Raw genomic sequence first — 18,446 nt, forward strand, 5'->3', positions numbered from 1 at the left:
AATACAACAGGTGTAGTAGACCTCACAGTGAAATGCTGAATACAACAGGTGTAGTAGACCTCACAGTGAAATGTTGAATACAACAGGTGTAGACCTCACAGTGAAATGCTGAATACAACAGGTGTAGACCTCACAGTGAAATGCTGAATACAACAGTTGTAGACCTCACAGTGAAATGCTGAATACAACAGGTGTAGACCTCACAGTGAAATGCTGAATACAACAGGTGTAGACCTCACAGTGAAATGCTGACTTACAAGCCCCTAACCAACAATGCAGTTTAAAAAAATACAGATAACCATAAGAAATGAAAGTAACAAGTAATTAAAGAGCAGCAGTAAAATAACAATAGCGAGACTATATACAGGGGGTACCGGTACAGAGCCAATGTGCAGGGGCACCGGTTAGTTGGTGACTATGCATAGATGATAATAACAGAGAGTAGCAGAGGTGTAAAAGAGGAGGGGGAGGGCAATGCAAATAGTCTGGGTAGCCATTTGATTAGATGTTCAGGAGTCTTATGGCTTGGGGGTAGAAGCTGTTTAGAAGCCTCTTGGACCTAGACTTGGAGCTCCGGTACCGCTTGTCATGGGGTAGCAGAGAGAACAGTCTATGACTAGGGTAGCTGGAGTCCATGACAATTTTTAGGGCCTTCCTCTGACTCCGCCTGGTATAGAGGTCCTAGATGGCAGGAAGCTTGGCCCCAGTGACGTACTGGGCCGTTCACACGACCCTCTGTAGTGCCTTGTGGTCGGAGGCCGAGCAGTTGCCGCCACACCAGACAGTGATGCAACCAGTCAGGATGCTCTAGATGGTGCAGCTGTAGAACCTTTTGAGGATCTGAGGACCCCATTACAAATCCTTTCAGTCTCCTGAGGGGGAATAGACTTTGTCATGCCCTCTTCACAACTGTCTTGGTGTGTTTGGACCATGTTAGTTTGTTAGTGATGTGGACACCAAGGAACTTGAAGCTCTCAACCTGCTCCACTGCAGCCCCATCGATGAGAATGGGGACGTGCTCGGTCCTCTTTTTCCCTGTAGTCCACAATCATCTCCTTTGTCTTGATCACGTTGAGGGAGGTTGTTGTCCTGGCACCACACGGCCAGGTCTCTGACCTCCTCCCTATAGGCTGTCTCGTCGTTGATCAGGCCTACCACTGTTGTGTCATCAGCAAAATTAATGATGGTGTTGGAGTCGTGCCTGGACGTGCAGTCATGAGTGAACAGGGAGTACAGGAGGGGACTGAGCACGCACCCCTGAGGGGCCCCCACGTTGAGGATCAGCGTGGCAGATGTGTTGTTACTTACCCTTACCACCTGGGGGCAGCCCGTCAGGAAGTCCAGGATCCAGTTGCAGAGGGAGGTGTTTAGTCCCAGGGTCCTTAGCTTATTGATGAGCTTTGAGTGCACTATGGTGTTGAACACTGAGCTGTAGTCAATGAACAGCATTCTCACATAGGTGTTCCTTTTGTCCAGGTGGGAAAGGGCAGTGTGGAGTGCAATAGAGATTGCATCATCTGTGGATCTTTTGGGGCGGTATGCATTTTGGAGTGGGTCTAGAGTTTCTGGGATGGTGGTGTTGATGTGAGCCATGACCTGCCTTTCAAAGCACTTCATGGCTACAGACGCGAGTGCTACAGGTCAGTAGACATTTAGGCAGGTTACCTTAGTGTTCTTGGGCACAGGGACTATGTTGGTCTGCTTAAAACATGTTGGTGTTACAGACTCGGACAGGGAGAGGTTGAAAATGTCAGTCAAGACACTTGCCAGTTGGTCAGCACATGCTCACAGTACACGTCCTGGTAATCCGTCTGGCCCTGCGGCCTTGTGAATGTTGACCTGTTTAAAGGTCTTACTCACATCGGCTACGGAGAGCGTGATCACACAGTCTTCCGGAACAGCTGGTGCTCTCATGCATGTTTCAGTGTTATTTCCCACCAAAGGAGCATTGAAGTAGTTTAGCTCGTCTGGTAGGCTCGTATCACTGGGCATCTCTTGGCTGTGCTTCCCAATGTAGTCTGTAATAGTTTGCAAGCCCTGCCACATAAGACGAGCGTTGGAGCCGGTGTATTACGATTCAATCTTAGTCTTGTATTGAGGCTTTGCTTGTTTGATGGTTCGTCGGAGGGATTTCTTATAAGCTTCCTGGTTAGAGACCCGCTCCTTGAAATCGGCAGCGCTACCCTTTAGCTCAGTGTGGATGTTGCCTGTAATCCATGGCTTCTGGTTGGGGTATGTACGTATGGTCATTTGGGGACGACGTCATCGATGCACTTATTGATAAAGTCAGTGACTGATGTGGTGTACTCCTCAATGCCATCGGAGGAATCCCGGAACATATTCCAGTCTGAGCAAAACAGTCCTGTAGTTTAGCATCTGCTTCATCTGACCACTTTCTTATTAATCGAGTCACTGGTGCTTCCTGCTTTAGATGTTGTTTGTAAGCAGGAATCAGGAGGATAGAATTATGGTCAGATTTTCCAAATGGAGGGTGAGGGAGAGCTTTGTACTCATCTCTGTGTGTGGAGTGAAGGTGGTCTCGACCTTTTTTCCCTCTGGTTGCATATTTAACATGCTGGAAGAAGTTAGGTAAAACGGATTTGAGTTTCCCTGCATTAAAGTCCCAGGCCACTAGGAGCGCCGCCTCTGGATGAGCGTTTTCCTGTTTGCTTATGGCCGTATACAGCTCAATGAGTGCAGTCTTAGTATCAGCATCGGTTTGTGGTGGTAAATAGACAGCTACAAAAAATACACATGAAAACTCTTGGTAAATAGTGTGGTCTACAGTTTATCATGAGATACTCTACCTCAGGCGAGCAAAACCTTAAGACTTCCTTAGATTTCGTGCACCAGTCTACAAATATACATACACTCTCGCCCCTTATCTTACCAGAGGCTGCTGTTCTATCCTTCTGAAAAAGCTTAAAACCCACCAGCTGTATGTTACTCATGTTCAGCCACGACTCGGTGAAACATAAGTTATTACAGTTTTTAATGTCTTACATTTACATTTTAGTCATTTAGCAGACGCTCTTGTCCATGCATTTTTTTTTTGTACTGGTCTTGTTGGTAGGACATATGTGATCATAGTTCATCTATTTCATTATAGATTGATTGTACGTTGGCTAATAGGACTGATGGTAAAGGTAGATGACCCTCTTGGCGTCAGATCCTTACAAGGCACCCGGACCGTCGTCCAAGATATCTCAGTCTCTTTCTCCTGCGAATAACGGGGATGAGGACCTTGTCAGCGTCTGGAGTAAATCGTTCCCGTCCGACTCGTTGAAGAAAAAGTATTCCTCCAGTACGGGGTGAGTAATCGCTGTCCTGATATCCAGAAGCTCTTTCCGGTCATAAGATACGGTGGCAGAAACATTATGTACAAAACAAGTTACAAATAATGCGGAAAAACATACACAATAGCATGATTGGTTATGGGTTCGTAAAACGGCAGCCATCATTTTTCTCTCTGCCCCTTTTCTCTGCTCTTGCCAACACTATTCCTTTCTCTCTGTGCGCCCAGTGAGGGCTGGATGTGTTCCAGGAAGCCAGGGTAGACTGTGGAGAGGTCACCCAGAGAGAGGACACCATGGTGGGGCACAGACTATGGGCTAGATTCAATCTGTATGGCGGAAAATCTGACATATACAGCGTTATACCGTGAATGCAGTCTCCGCTAACACGGGAACATTGCCTTTAAACTTCCATCGCACTGTAGCGCAGCTCTTCAGCACTACGGATTGAATCTAGGCCTATGTGTGTGTGTGTCATAGACGTAAGGTGTGTCTGTCTGTGTGTGTGTGTGTGTCATAGACGTAAGGTGTGTGTCTGTGTGTGTGTGTCCACTCCTACAATAAGAGTCGACCAGTCTATTCCTTCTGGTTTTGAACCCATCTCTTTATTCAGCCTCGTAATAAAATGCCAAACAATGCATGTCTATCACAGGGCTGCCATGACAACCAGGGGCAGCTGTCAGTCACCACTAAGCCCTGCTCCCCATCACCATGACAGAGACTGTGGCGTTTTAACGCAGTGCAACATGTCAACAACAACACGTCAACAACCCCCCAAAAAATAAACTACAAATCAAAGACAGCAGCTAAAACAATAATCCATATTCACCCATTAGTGTCTATGGTATAGTAGTGTGTTTTTGATAATTCATAGAGTTTAATAATAAAAGCCTTCTCTGGGTAATAAATAGATTCACATTAACCACCTTGTTAACCTGTTAGCCACTCCATGTTTACGTTAACTAACTCCACATTCAAAACAATACAAAAATTGAACCCAGGGTGAATTCAGTGGATAAAACCTACAGAACGTTGCAGACAGAAATGTAAGAAATAGAGCTGACATGATTCTGACATACTGTCTGTTCTACTGTAATCCAGTTCTATCTGAATGTTATGTAACGTTGCTCCCAGCTGAATAGAGAACCCTGCTTCCTGCTGACCTCACCCAATCATCTTACATGTAGGTTTCTGGATCATTCTGATTGGTTTGTTTTGCTTCCATTGGTGCAAGCTCCTCCACCCTCCCCTATCCAATCCAGAGTTCGGAAGGAACGGAAAATAACCACTAAAGAAATAAAATCATGCTGTCTGGTTAATAGCTTCTTTACAACAGGCTGTTTCCCTGACGACAGGGTGACTTGACGACTGACAACATGGCGGTGCTGCTGAGTCCATATTATTAACGTCAAGACTGATGACTGATATGTGTATGGTAGGTAGATGCCGAGCCCTAATGCTGAACTGGGTCAGTGAGCCAGTGGAGTGAGTCTCTTCCCAATCCGAGAGAAGCAAGACTTGGTTCTGGGTTCAGTGATTATGGAGTTTGATGTGTGACTATCATCTACAGACAGAGGGCTCTATAGATCCATACTTTGTGCTAACAACCTGACATCTCACTTACACTAGCCATTAGCCTAGCACCCTGCTAACACCTCCCATACAGATGAACTGTTCAGAGCTAGCCATTAGCCTAGCACCCTGCTAACACCTCCCATACAGATTAACCAAAGATTTTCATAACTAACCCAAGATAGACCGGAGTCTGTCATTTCCGATGGGAGCATGAGGTGGGCAGAGCCAAGCATGAGCTAGTGAGATCCTATTGGCACATTCTAGCATTTATTTGCATATTTACATTAGGGAACACCTACTCTGAAGTGTGTGTGTGTAATAACTCAATTCACCCTAAAAATCCTTCTAAACAACACAATACCTTGAAACTTTAGTAAAGGATACAGTCTACAAAACGCAGTTCACTTTGTTTGTTACAGATTCTAGTTTGGGAAACAGAAAACTGTATGGAGGTCAAATGTTTCACCGATGAGAAAATTTGCAGAATGTCGGCCAAAATCCTTCTCCCACTGCCGGCCACTGTGCTTCCTCTCATCACCATATTTGGTAGAGCTAGCTATTAGTCTAGTGTCCTGTTAACAACACCCATACAGATGAACTGTTCAGAGCTAGCTATTAGTCTAGCATCCTGCTAACAATGCCCAATCAGATTAACTGTTCAGAGCTAGCTATTAGCCTAGCATCCTGCTAACAATGCCCATTCAGATTAACTGTTCAGAGCTAGCTATTAGCCTAGCATCCTGTTAACAATGCCCATTCAGATGAACTGGTCAAAGCTAGCTATTAGCCTAGCATCCTGTTAACAATGCCCATTCAGATTAACTGTTCAGAGCTAGCTATTAGCCTAGCATCCTGCTAACAGCGCCAATGCAGATGAACTGTTCAGAGCTAGCTATTAGCTTAGTGTCCTGCTAACATCGCCCATTCAGATGAACTGTTCAGAGCTAGCTATTAGCCTAGCATCCTGCTAACATCACCCATACAGATGAACTGTTCAGAGCTAGCTATTAGTCTAGTGTCCTGCTAACATCGCCCATTCAGATGAACTGTCCGGAGCAGACATGTCTTGGGTGGTGGTTGGGAGAGGATGGGAGAAGAGAAGGGAAGGAGGGGGCTGTGCAACAGAACGAAAAAGAGAGAGTAAAAAATGAGGGGAAGGAGATGAGAATCTTGAAGAGGTGATCCAGGGAGGGGAGTGATGAAGAGGATGGAGGTATGGAGTGATGAAGAGAAAGCAGGTGTAGCGTGATGAAGAGAAAGCAGGTGTGTTTAGTATTCGTCCTGGTCTCCCTGTGGCGCCTCCTCCAACTTGTCGTACTCTGGCGCCATGAAGCCATCCTAAAACACACACGCACACATGCACACAGAGATCAGAGGTCAGGGGCTGGCTGGGGGTGTGTAAGTGTGTGTGTGTGTGCGCCTGTGCATGTGAAAAGTTGTGTGAATGGTGTGTGTGTAATTATTAATTCTATTCACCTTTAGTGATCAGGTAAGTTGTCTGAGAAGGTATTCTCTTTCTCAACCTCGCCCTGGGGAAGATTTACAGGGGAGAGGAGAGGTGGAGAGTTACAGAGGATCAGATAGGTGGGGAGGTGGAGAATTACAGAGGAGAGGAGAGGTGGAGAGTTACAGGGGAGAGGAGAGGTGGAGAGTTAGAGGGGAGAGGAGAGGTGGAGAGTTACAGGGGAGAGGAGAGGTGGAGAGTTACAGGGGAGAGGAGAGGTGGAGAGTTAGAGGAGAGGAGTGGTGGGGAGTTACAGGGGAGAGGAGAGGTGGAGAGTTACAGAGGATCAGAGAGGTGGGGAGGTGGAGAATTACAGGGGAGAGGAGAGGTGGAGAGTTACAGAGGAGAGGAAAGGTGGGGAGTTACAGGGGAGAGGAGAGGTGGAGAGTTAGAGGAGAGGAGTGGTGGAGAGTAACAGGGGAGAGGACAGGTGGGGAGGTGGAGAGTTACAGGGGAGAGGAGAGGTGGAGAGTTACAGAGAGGAGAGGTGGGGAGGTGGAGAGTTACAGGGGAGAGGAGAGGTGGAGAGTTACAGAGGAGAGGAGAGGTGGGGAGGTGGAGAGTTACAGGGGAGAGGAGAGGTGGAGAGTTACAGGGGAGAGGAGAGGTGGAGAGTTACAGGGGAGAGGAGAGGTGGAGAGTTACAGGGGAGAGGAGAGGTGGAGAGTTACAGGGGAGAGGAGAGGTGGAGAGTTACAGAGGATCAGATAGGTGGGGAGGTGGAGAATTACAGAGGAGAGGAGTGGTGGAGAGTAACAGGGGAGAGGACAGGTGGAGAGTTACAGGGGAGAAGAGAGGTAGAGAGTTACAGAGGTGGAGAGTTACAGGGGAGAGGAGAGGTGGAGAGTTACAGAGGATCAGAGAGGTGGGGAGTTACAGAGGCGAGGAGAGGTGGGGAGGTGGAGAATTACAGGGGAGAAGAGAGGTGGAGAGTTACAGAGGTGGAGAGTTACAGTGGATCAGAGAGGTGGAGAGTTACAGTGGATCAGAGAGGTGGAGAGTTACAGAGGCGAGGAGAGGTGGAGAGGAGAAGAGTGAAGAGGAGAGGGGGAGAGTGAGCCATGGTTAAATGACCATGATGGTTTGGGGTGGGAGTTTAGCCATGGGATGTCAGGTGACCACAGAGAGTCTAACGTCTCAGCTGAAGGACGGTGTTCTATCAAACCAGGCTGCCCATTACAACTGGTGTGATGTCATTACCAGGGCCTGGTACTGTCCCTGGACCTAGCTGGTAACTGGTAACCTAGCTGGTAACTGGTAACCTAGCTGGTAACCTAGCTGGTAACCTAGCTGGTAACTGGTAACCTAGCTGGTAACCTAGCTGGTAACCTGGTAACCTAGCTGGTAACCTAGCTGGTAACCTAGCTGGTAACCTGGTAACCTAGCTGGTAACCTGGTAACCTAGCTGGTAACCTGGTAACCTAGCTGGTAACCTGGTAACCTAGCTGGTAACCTAGCTGGTAACCTAGCTGGTAACCTGGTAACCTAGCTGGTAACCTAGCTGGTAACCTGGTAACCTAGCTGGTAACCTAGCTGGTAACCTGGTAGCTGGTAACCTAGCTGGTAACCTGGTAGCTGGTAACCTAGCTGGTAACCTGGTAGCTGGTAACCTAGCTGGTAACCTAGCTGGTAACCTGGTAACCTAGCTGGTAACCTGGTAACCTAGCTGGTAACCTAGCTGGTAACCTAGCTGGTAACCTAGCTGGTAACCTAGCTGGTAACCTGGTAGCTGGTAACCTAGCTACACTTAAAGGGGAACTTAAGTATTTTATAACTTGAGTCTATGGGTGAGTTATAATCCAACGGAAAACAGTTTAGACGACATTGATGGTGAGGAACCTTCTAACGTCAAGTTGTAAAATACTGAACTTCACCTTTAGAACACTCATAAAAAACTAACAGAACAAACAATGGTTAGTATTAAACAGTGTGTTAATATTTGATTAGATTAATTCTCCCTCCTATTTTAAACATGACCTTTAGAAGGCTTCTAGTTGGTGTTGGAACAGCAGCTCCTCCTGTCTGACTGTGTGTAATTACAGGACAGCGCCCTCTACTGTAGATGGCAATATACAGCGCATTCAGAACGTATTCAGACCCCTTCACTTTTTTCACATTTTGTTACGTTACAGTCTTATTCTAAAATACATTAAATACATGTTTTTTTCTCATCGATCTACACACAATACCCCATAATGACAAAGCAAAAACCGTTGTTTTTTAAAAAAACATTTTTGCAAATGTATTAAAAATAAGAAACAGAAATACCTTATTTACATAAGTATTCAGACGCTTTGCTATGAGACTCTAAATTGAGCTCAGGTACATCCTGTTTCCATTGATCATCCTTGAGATGTTTCTACAACTTGATGGGAGTCCACCTGATATAAATTCAATTGATTGGACATGATTTGGGCACCTGAGAGGCGCAGTGGCCTAAGGCACTGCATCTCAATGCTAGAGGTGTCACTACAAACCCTGGTTCGATTCCAGGCTGTATTACAACCGGCCGTGATTGGGAGTCCCATAGGGCTGCACACAATTGGCCCAGCATTGTCCGGGTTTGGCCGGGGTAGGCCGTCACTATAAATAAGAATTTGTTCTTAACTGACTTGCCTAGTTAAATTAAGGTTAAATAAAAAACACATTTTTGGGAAGGGAACACAACTGTCTATACATGGTCCCACAGCTGACAGTGCATGTCAGAGAAAAAAAACAAACCATGAGGTCGAAGGAATTGTCCGTAGAGCTCCGAGACAGGATTGTGTCGAGGCACAGATCTGGGAAAGGATACCAAAACATTTCTGCAGCATTGAAGGTCCCCAAGAACACAGTGGCCTCCATCATTATTAAATGGAAGAAGTTTGGAACCACCAAGACTAAAACTGGCCGCCCGGCCAAACTGAGGAATCGGGGGAGAAGGGCCTTGGTCAGGGAGGTGGCCAAGAACCCAATGGTCACTCTGACAAAGCTCCAGAGTTCCTCTGTGGAGATAGGATGTCCTTCTGGAAGGTTCTCCATCTCTGCAGCACTCCACCAATCAGGCATTTATGGTAGAGTAGCCAGACAGAAGACACTCCTCAGTAAAAGGCACATGACAGCCCGCTTGGAGTTTACCAAAAAACACCTAAAGGACTCTCAGACCATGAGAAACAAGATTCTCTGGTCTGATGAAACCAAGATTCAACTCTTTGGCTTGAATGCCAAGCGTCACGTCTGGAGAAAACCTGGTACCATCCCTACGGTGAAGCATGGTGGTGGCATCATCATGCTGTGTGAATGTTTTTCAGTGGCAGGGACTGGGAGACTAGTCAGGATGGAGGGAAAGATGAACGGAGCAAAGTACAGAGATCCTTGATGAAAACCTGCTCCAGAGCACTCAGGACCTCAGACTGGGGCGAAGGTTCACCTTCCAACAAGACAACGACCCTAAGCACACAGCCAAGACAACGCAGGAGTGGATTCGGGACAAGTCTCTGAATGTCCTTGAGTGGCCCAGCCAGAGCCCGGACTTCAACGCGATTTAACATCTCTGGAGAGACCTGAAAATAGCTGTGCAGCGACGCTCCCCATCCAACCTGACAGAGCTTGAGAGGATCTGCAGAGAAGAATGGGAGAAACTCCCCAAATACAGGTTTGCCAAGCTTGTAGCGTCATACCCAGGAAGACTTGAGGCTGTAATCACTGCCAAAGGTGCTTCAACAAAGTACTGAGTAAAGGGTTACTTATGTAAATGTGATATTTCAGTTTAATTTTTGTAATAAATTTGCAAAAATGTCTAAACACCTGTTTATGCTTTGTCATTATGGGGTATTGTGATGTCATTATGGGGTATTGTGATGTCATTATGGGGGTATTGTGATGTCATTATGGGGGTATTGTGTGTAGATCGATGAGGGGGGGGACGACAATCCTGTACATTTTAGAATAAGGCTGTGATGTAACAAAATGTGGAAAAAAGTCAAGGGGTCTGAATACTTTCCGAATGCGCTGTATATAATGTGTGTTTCAACATACACTATATATACAGTACCAGTCAAAAGTTTAGAACACCTACTCATTCCAGGGTTTTTCTTTATTTTTACTATTTTCTACCTTGTCAAATAATAGTGAAGACATCAAAATTGTCACACAGCTGTCATCAAGGCAAAGGGTGGCTACTAAATATATTATGATTCGTTTAACACTTTTTTGGTTACTACATGATTCCATATGTGTTATTTCATATACCGGTATGTAGAAAATAGTAAAAAATAAAGAAAAACCCTTGAATGAGTAGTGTGTGTGTGTTTTATCCAGTGAGTGTGTGTGTGTTTTATCCAGTGTGTGTGTTTTATCCAGTGTGTGTGTGTGTGTTTTATCCAGTGTGTGTGTGTGTGTGTTTTATCCAGTGTGTGTCCTACCTCAGTAGCGTACAGTATATCCATGATCTTGGAGAGTGTTGGGCTGGCGTTGGTCTCATTCTCCTGACAGATCAGCTCGATGTCTCTCAGCTTACTGAAGTAGAAATCTCTCTCCTTCTCAAGACCATCAACCGTCAGCTTCAGATCTAACATCTACACACACACACACACACACACACACACACACACACACACACACACACACACACACACACACACACACACACGAAGAGGTAGAGAGAGAGAGAGAGGAGGCAGAGGTAAGAGCACCTCCTCCCAGCTGCCCACCCCACTGAGGCTAGGAAACACTGTCACCACCGATAAATCCACTTTAATTGAGAATTTCAATAATTTCAATAATTTCAATAAGGTTTTTCTACGGCTGGCCATGCTTTCCACCTGGCTACCCCCTACCCCAATCAACAGCCCTGCACTCCCCACAGCAACTCGCCCAAGCCTAGTTCACCAACTACTTCTCTGATAGAGTTCAGTGTGTCAAATCAGAGGGCCTGTTGTCCGGACCTATGGGGGAGCAACAGGGTTCAATCCTCGGGCCGACTACATTAATGTCCTGGTTAGTGATTACTGTCTTATTTCACTGTAGAGCCTCTAGCCCTGCTCAATATGCCTTAACCAACCATGTTGTTCCACCTCCTACATATGCGATGACATCACCTGGTTTAAACGTCTCTAGAGACTATATCTCTCTCTTCATTACTCAATGTCTAGGTTTACCTCCAATGTACTCACATCCTACCATACCGTTGTCTGTACACTATGCCTTGAATCTATGTTATTGTGCCCAGAAACCTGCTCCATTTACTCTCTGTTCCGAATGTGCTAGACGGCCAGTTCTTATAGCCTTTAGCCGTACCCTTATCCTACCCCTCCTCTGATCCTCTGGTGATGTAGAGGTTAATCCAGGACCAGCAGTGCTCCACTCCCACTCCCCAGGTGCTCTCATTTGTTGACTTCTGTAACCGTAAAAGCCTTGGTTTCATGCATGTTAACCTGTTGGGGCTAGGGGGCAGTATTTGCACGGCCGGATAAAAAAAATACCCAATTTAATCTGGTTACTACTCCTGCCCAGTAACTTGAATATGCATATAATTAGTAGATTTGGATAGAAAACACTCTAAAGTTTCTAAAAATGTTTGAATGGTGTCTGTGAGTATAACAGAACTCATATGGCAGGCAAAAACCTGAGAAGATTCCATGCAGGAAGTGGAAATCTGATTTGTGGAATCACCTTTTAACACTTTGCCTATGAGAAACACCGTGAGTTAGGACTTATTTAGCACTTCCTAAGGCTTCCACTAGATGTCAACAGTCTTTACAAAGTGGTTTGAGTCTTCTCCGGTAAAAACTGACCGAACGAGAGGCTTGGAAAGTTGGTCACAGGGGGAGGGCCATTACTACTATGACGCGGGCGCCCGTGGGTACCCTATCGTTCCGAAACGTTTAGTAAGACAATGCAATCGTCCGCCTTGAATATTATTGAAGCTCTGATTGAAAAAGGCCCTAAAGATTTATGTTATACAATGTTTGACATGTTTGAACGAACGTAAATATATATTTTTTTGCACATTCGTGACGACAAGTCCAGCGCGCCTCGTACATTATGAGTAGCCTTCGGAACGCGCTAACAAGAAGGAACTATTGGGACATAAATTATTAACTTTTTCGAACAAAACTACATTTGTTGTGGACCTGGGATTGCTGGAAGTGCCTTATGATGAAGATAATCAAAGGTAAGGGAATATTTACAATAGTATATTTGATTTTAGATGGTTCCAAGATGGCACTAACCTGTATCGCCTAGCCTATTTTTCTGAGCATAGCACCTCATTTATTACAAAGTGTGATTTCCCAGTAGTTATTTTTAAATCTGGCAATGCGGTTGCATTCACGAGATGTTAATCTATAATTCTTTGAATGACAATATTAAATTTTAACAATGTTTTCGAATAGTAATTTTGTAAATTGTAGCGCTGATTCACCGAAAGCATTTGAGGGAAAATATTTTCTGAACGTCACGCGCCGATGTAAAATGCTGTTTTTATATATAAATATGAACTTTATCGAACAAAAAATGCATGTATTGTGTAACATGATGTCCTAGGAGTGTCATCTGATGAAGATTGTCAAAGGTTAGTGCTGCATTTAGCTGTGTTTTGGGTATTTGTGATGCATGCTAGTTGCTTTGAAAATGGCAGTGTGATTATTTTTGGCAGGGTACTCTCCTAACATAATCTAATGTTTTGCTTTTGCTGTAAAGCCTTTTTGAAATCGGACAAAGTGGTTCGATTCAGGAGAGGTGTATCTATAAAATGGTGTAAAATAGTCATATGTTTGAGAAATTGAAGTTATAACATTTATGAGGTATTTGTATTTCGCGCGATTCCACTGGCTGTTGACTAGGGTGGGACGCAAACGTCCCAGGTTCCCAGACAGGTTAACATTAGAAGCCTACTCCCTAAGTTTGTTTTACACACTGCTTTAGCACACTCTGCCAACCTGGATGTCTTCGCCGTGTCTGAATCCTGGCTTAGGAAGGCCACCAAAAACTCTGAAATTTCCATCCCTAACTATAACATTTTCCGCCAAGATAGAACTGCCAAAGGGGGCGGTGTTGCAATCTACTGCAGAGATAGCCTGCAGAGTTCTGTCTTACTATCCAGGTCTGTACCCAAACAATTCGAGCTTCTACTTCTAAAAATTCACCTATCCAGAAACAAGTCTCTCACTGTTGCCGCTTGCTATAGACCTCTCTCTGCCCCCAGCTGTGCCCTCGATACCATGTGAATTGATTGCCCCCCATCTATCTTCAGAGCTCGTGCTGCTAGGTAACCTAAACTGGGACATGCGTAACACCCCGGCCATCCTACAATCTAAGCTTGATGCCCTCAATCTCACACTAAAAGGTACAACCCCAAACACTGGCACCCTCAAAGATGTCATCCTAACTAACTCGCCCTCCAGATACACCTCTGCTGTATTCAATCAAGATCTCACCGATCACTGCCTCATTGACTGCATCCGTAATGGGTCTGCGACCAAACGACCACCCCTCGTCACTGTCAAATGCTCCCTAAAACACTTCAGCGAGCAGGCCTTTCTAATCGACCTGGCCGGGGTATCCTGGAATGACATTGGCCTCATCCCGTCACTAGAGGATGCCTGGCTATTCTTTAAAAGTGCCTTCCTCACCATCTTAAATAAGCATGCCCCATTCAAAAAATGTAGAACTAGGAATAGATATAGTCCTTGGTTCACTCCAGACCTGTCTACCTTTGACCAGCACAAAAACATCCTGTGGCGTTCTGCATTAGCATCGAATAGCCCCCGTTATATGCAACTTTTCAGGGAAGTTAGGAACAAATACACACAGGCAGTTAGGGAAGCTAAGGCTAGCTTTTTCAAACAGAAATTTGCATCCTGTAGTACTAACTCAAAAAAGTTCTGGGACACTATAAAATCCATGGAGAATAAGAGCACCTCCTCCCAGCTGCCCACTGCACTGAGGATAGGAAACTCTGTCACCACCAATAAATCCACTATAATTGAGAATTTCAATAAGCATTTCTCTACGGCTGGCCATGCTTTCCACCTGGCTACCCCTACCCCGGTCAACTGCCCGGCACCCTCCACAGCATTCCAGAAAAGCCCCCACCATTTCTTCTTCACCCAAATCCAGATTGCTGATGTTCTGAAAGAGCTGCAATATCTGGACCCCTACAAATCAGCCGGGCTAGACAATCTGGACCCTCTCTTTCTAAAATTATCTGCAGAAATTGTCGCAACCTATATTACTAGCCTGTTCAACCTCTCTTTCGTATCGTCTGAGATTCCCAAAGATTGGAAAGCTGCCGCGGTCATCCCCCTCTTCAAAGGGGGTGATACTCTAGACCCAAACTGCTACAGACCAATATCTATCGTCTTTCTAAGGTCTTCGAAAGCCAAATTAACAAAAAGATTACCGACCATTTCGAATCCCACCGTACCTTCTCCGCTATGCAATCTGGTTTCAGAGCTGGTCATGGGTGCACCTCAGCCACGCTCAAGGTCCTAAACGACATCATAACCGCCATCAATGAGAGACATTGCTGTGCAGCCGTATTCATCAACCTGGCCAAGGCTTTCGACTCTGTCAATCACCACATTCTTATTGGCAGACTCGACCGCCTTGGTTTCTCAAATGATTGCCTCGCCTGGTTTACCAACTACTTTTCTGATAGAGATCAGTATGTCAAATCTGAGGGCCTGTTGTCCGGACCTCTGGCAGTCTTTATGGGTGTGCCACAGGGTTCAATTCTCGGGCTGACTCTCTTCTCTGTATACATCAATGATGTCGCTCTTGCTGCTGGTGATTCTCTGATCCACCTCTACGCAGACGACACCATTCTGTAAACTTCTGGCCCCTCTTTGGACACTGTGTTAACTACCCTCCAGACGAGCTTCAGTGCCATACAACTCTCCTTCCATGGCCTCCAACTGCTCTTAAACGCAAGTAAAACTAAATGCATGCTATTCAACCGATCGCTGCCCGCACCTGCCCACCCGTCCAGCATCACTACTCTGGTTCTGACTTAGAATATGTAGACAACTACAAATACCTAGGGGTTTGGCTAGACTGTAAACTCTCCTTCCAGACTCACATCAAACATCTCCAATCCAAAGTAAAATCGAGAATTGGCTTCCTATTTCGCAACAAAGCATCCTTCACTCATGCTGCCAAACAACCCTTGTAAAACTGACCATCCTACCGATCCTCGACTTCGGCGATGTCATTTACAAAATAGTCTCCAATACCACGACCTCCAGCAGGTATATATCTCTCTGGTCACCCCCAAAGCCAATTCCTCCTTTGGCCGTCTCTCCTTCCAGTTCTCTGCTGCCAGTGACTGGAACAAACTACAAAAATCTCTAAAACTGGAAACACTTATCTCCCTCACTAGCTTTAAGCACCAGCTGTCAGAGCAGCTCACAGATTACTGCACCTGTACATAGCCCATCTATAATTTAGCCCAAACAACTACCTCTTCCCCTACTGTATTCATTTATTTATTTAGCTCCTTTACACCCCATTATTTCTATTTCTACTTTGCACTTTCTTCCACTGCAAATCTACCATTCCAGTGTTTTACTTGCTATATTGTATTTACTTTGCCACCATGGCCTTTTTTTGCCTTTACCTCCCTTATCTCACCTCATTTGCTCACATTGTATATAGACTTATTTTTCTACTGTATTATTGACTGTATGTTTGTTTTACTCCATGTGTAACTCTGTGTTGTTGTATGTGTCGACCTGCTTTGCTTTATCTTGGCCAAGTCACAGTTGTAAATGAGAACTTGTTCTCAACTAGCCTACCTGGTTAAATAAAGGTGAAATAAATAACAAGTGAGAGTGAGTGTGTGTGTGTGTGAGTGTGTGTGTGTGTGTGTGTGTGTGTGTGTGTGTGTGTGTGTGTGTGTGTGTGTGTGTGTGTGTGTGTGTGTGTGTGTGTGTGTGTGTGTGAGAGAGTGTGAGAGTGTGTGTGTGTGAGAGTGTGTGTGAGAGTGTGTGAGAGTGTGTGTGTGTGTGTGTGTGAGAGAGTGTGAGTGTGTGTATGACTGAGTGTGTGTGTGTGTGTGTGAGAGAGAGAGTGAGTGTGAGAGAGAGTGTGTGTGTGTATATATATATGTGTGAGAGTTTGTGTGTGTGTGTGTGTGTGTGTGTGTGTGTGTGTGTGTGTGTGTGTGTGTGTGTGTGTGTACCTGCTGGTTCAGTTCTAGTATCTCAGCGTCTGACGGTCTGGTTGCTCTAGTGGGCGTCGCCCTGCGGATGGGGGCAGAGTTTATCTGCCTGGAGGGGGCTGTCTTGGTCACCGTGGGAGATGTCCTCTGGGGGCCTGGAAACACAGCCAATCAGAACCAAGCCTCTCAGCGCCACCCAATCAACAGCTAGCAACATCACTGCCAGGACATTCAGCAGTCAACCAGATTCATCGACCCTGATTTCAATTGGGGGCCATGTCGGGAGTCTGCTAGAGGCCGTCTGTTGCAATTCTGTTACACTGTTACCTCATTAGGTTAGGGGAGACTGGGGTCACACTGTTACCTCATTAGGTTAGGGGAGACTGGGGTCACTGTTACCTCATTAGGTTAGGGGAAACTGGGGTCACACTTACCTCATTAGGTTAGGGGAGACTGGGGTCACACTGTTACCTCATTAGGTTAGGGGAGACTGGGATCACTGTTACCTCATTAGGTTAGGGAAGACTGGGGTCACTGTTACCTCATTAGGTTAGGGGAGACTGGGGTCACACTGTTACCTCATTAGGTTAGGGGAGACTGGGGTCACACTGTTACCTCATTAGGTTAGGGGAGACTGGGATCACTGTTACCTCATTAGGTTAGGGGAGACTGGGGTCACACTGTTACCTCATTAGGTTAGGGGAGACTGGGGTCACTGTTACCTCATTATGTTAGGGGAGACTGGGGTCACACTGTTACCTCATTAGGTTAGGGGAGACTGGGGTCACACTGTTACCTCATTAGGTTAGGGGAGACTGGGATCACTGTTACCTCATTAGGTTAGGGGAGACTGGGGTCACTGTTACCTCATTAGGTTAGGGGAGACTGGGGTCACTGTTACCTCATTAGGTTAGGGGAGACTGGGGTCACTGTTACCTCATTAGGTTAGGGGAGACTGGGGTCACTGTTAACTCATTAGGTTAGGGGAGACTGGGGTCACACAGTTACCTCATTAGGTTAGGGGAGACTGGGGTCACACAGTTACCTCATTAGGTTAGGGGAGACTGGGGTCACACTGTTACCTCATTAGGTTAGGGGAGACTGGGGTCACTATTACCTCATTAGGTTAGGGGAGACTGGGGCTGTTACACTGTTACCTCATTAGGTTAGGGGAGACTGGGGCCACTGTTACCTCATTAGGTTAGGGGAGACTGGGGTCACTGTTACCTCATTAGGTTAGGGGAGACTGGGGCCACTGTTACCTCATTAGGTTAGGGGAGACTGGGGCCACTGTTACCTCATTAGGTTAGGGGAGACTGGGGCCACTGTTACCTCATTAGGTTAGGGGAGACTGGGGTCACACTGTTACCTCATTAGGTTAGGGGAGACTGGGGTCACTGTTACCTCATTAGGTTAGGGGAGACTGGGGCCACTGTTACCTCATTAGGTTAGGGGAGACTGGGGCCACTGTTACCTCATTAGGTTAGGGGAGACTGGGGTCACTGTTACCTCATTAGGTTAGGGGAGTCTGGGGCCACTGTTACCTCATTAGGTTAGGGGAGACTGGGGTCACACTGTTACCTCATTAGGTTAGGGGAGACTGGGGTCACACTGTTACCTCATTAGGTTAGGGGAGTCTGGGGCCACTGTTACCTCATTAGGTTAGGGGAGACTGGGGTCACTGTTACCTCATTAGGTTAGGGGAGACTGGGGTCACACTGTTACCTCATTAGGTTAGGGGAGACTGGGGTCACTATTACCTCATTAGGTTAGGGGAGACTGGGGTCACTGTTACCTCATTAGGTTAGGGGAGACTGGGGTCACTGTTACCTCATTAGGTTAGGGGAGACTGGGGTCACTATTACCTCATTAGGTTAGGGGAGACTGGGGTCACTGTTACCTCATTAGGTTAGGGAAGACTGGGGCCACTGTT

The 18,446-nt window shown here is 46.1% G+C and overlaps 1 protein-coding gene across 2 annotated transcripts in view; it reads right to left on the reverse strand.

Moving 5' to 3' along the window:
• Positions 1 to 3,876: 3,876 nt before the first annotated feature.
• The window catches only part of LOC115180837 (microtubule-associated protein RP/EB family member 3), a 57,840-nt gene continuing 43,270 nt past the window's right edge, over positions 3,877 to 18,446 (reverse strand). The window contains exons 5-8 of one of the 2 annotated variants that reach the window (XM_029742996.1): positions 16,535 to 16,668; positions 10,776 to 10,928; positions 6,345 to 6,397; positions 3,877 to 6,206 (exon numbers count right to left, since the gene is read on the reverse strand). In XM_029742996.1, coding sequence (XP_029598856.1) covers positions 6,347 to 6,397; positions 10,776 to 10,928; positions 16,535 to 16,668 — 338 coding nt within the window. In that variant the 3' untranslated portion in view covers positions 3,877 to 6,206; positions 6,345 to 6,346. The remainder of the gene's footprint in view (positions 6,207 to 6,344; positions 6,398 to 10,775; positions 10,929 to 16,534; positions 16,669 to 18,446) is intronic. The other variant, XM_029742995.1, reaches the window with a different exon arrangement.

The sequence above is a fragment of the Salmo trutta genome, unplaced genomic scaffold (assembly GCF_901001165.1).
Source record: "Salmo trutta unplaced genomic scaffold, fSalTru1.1, whole genome shotgun sequence".
Taxonomy (NCBI): Eukaryota; Metazoa; Chordata; class Actinopteri; order Salmoniformes; family Salmonidae; genus Salmo; species Salmo trutta.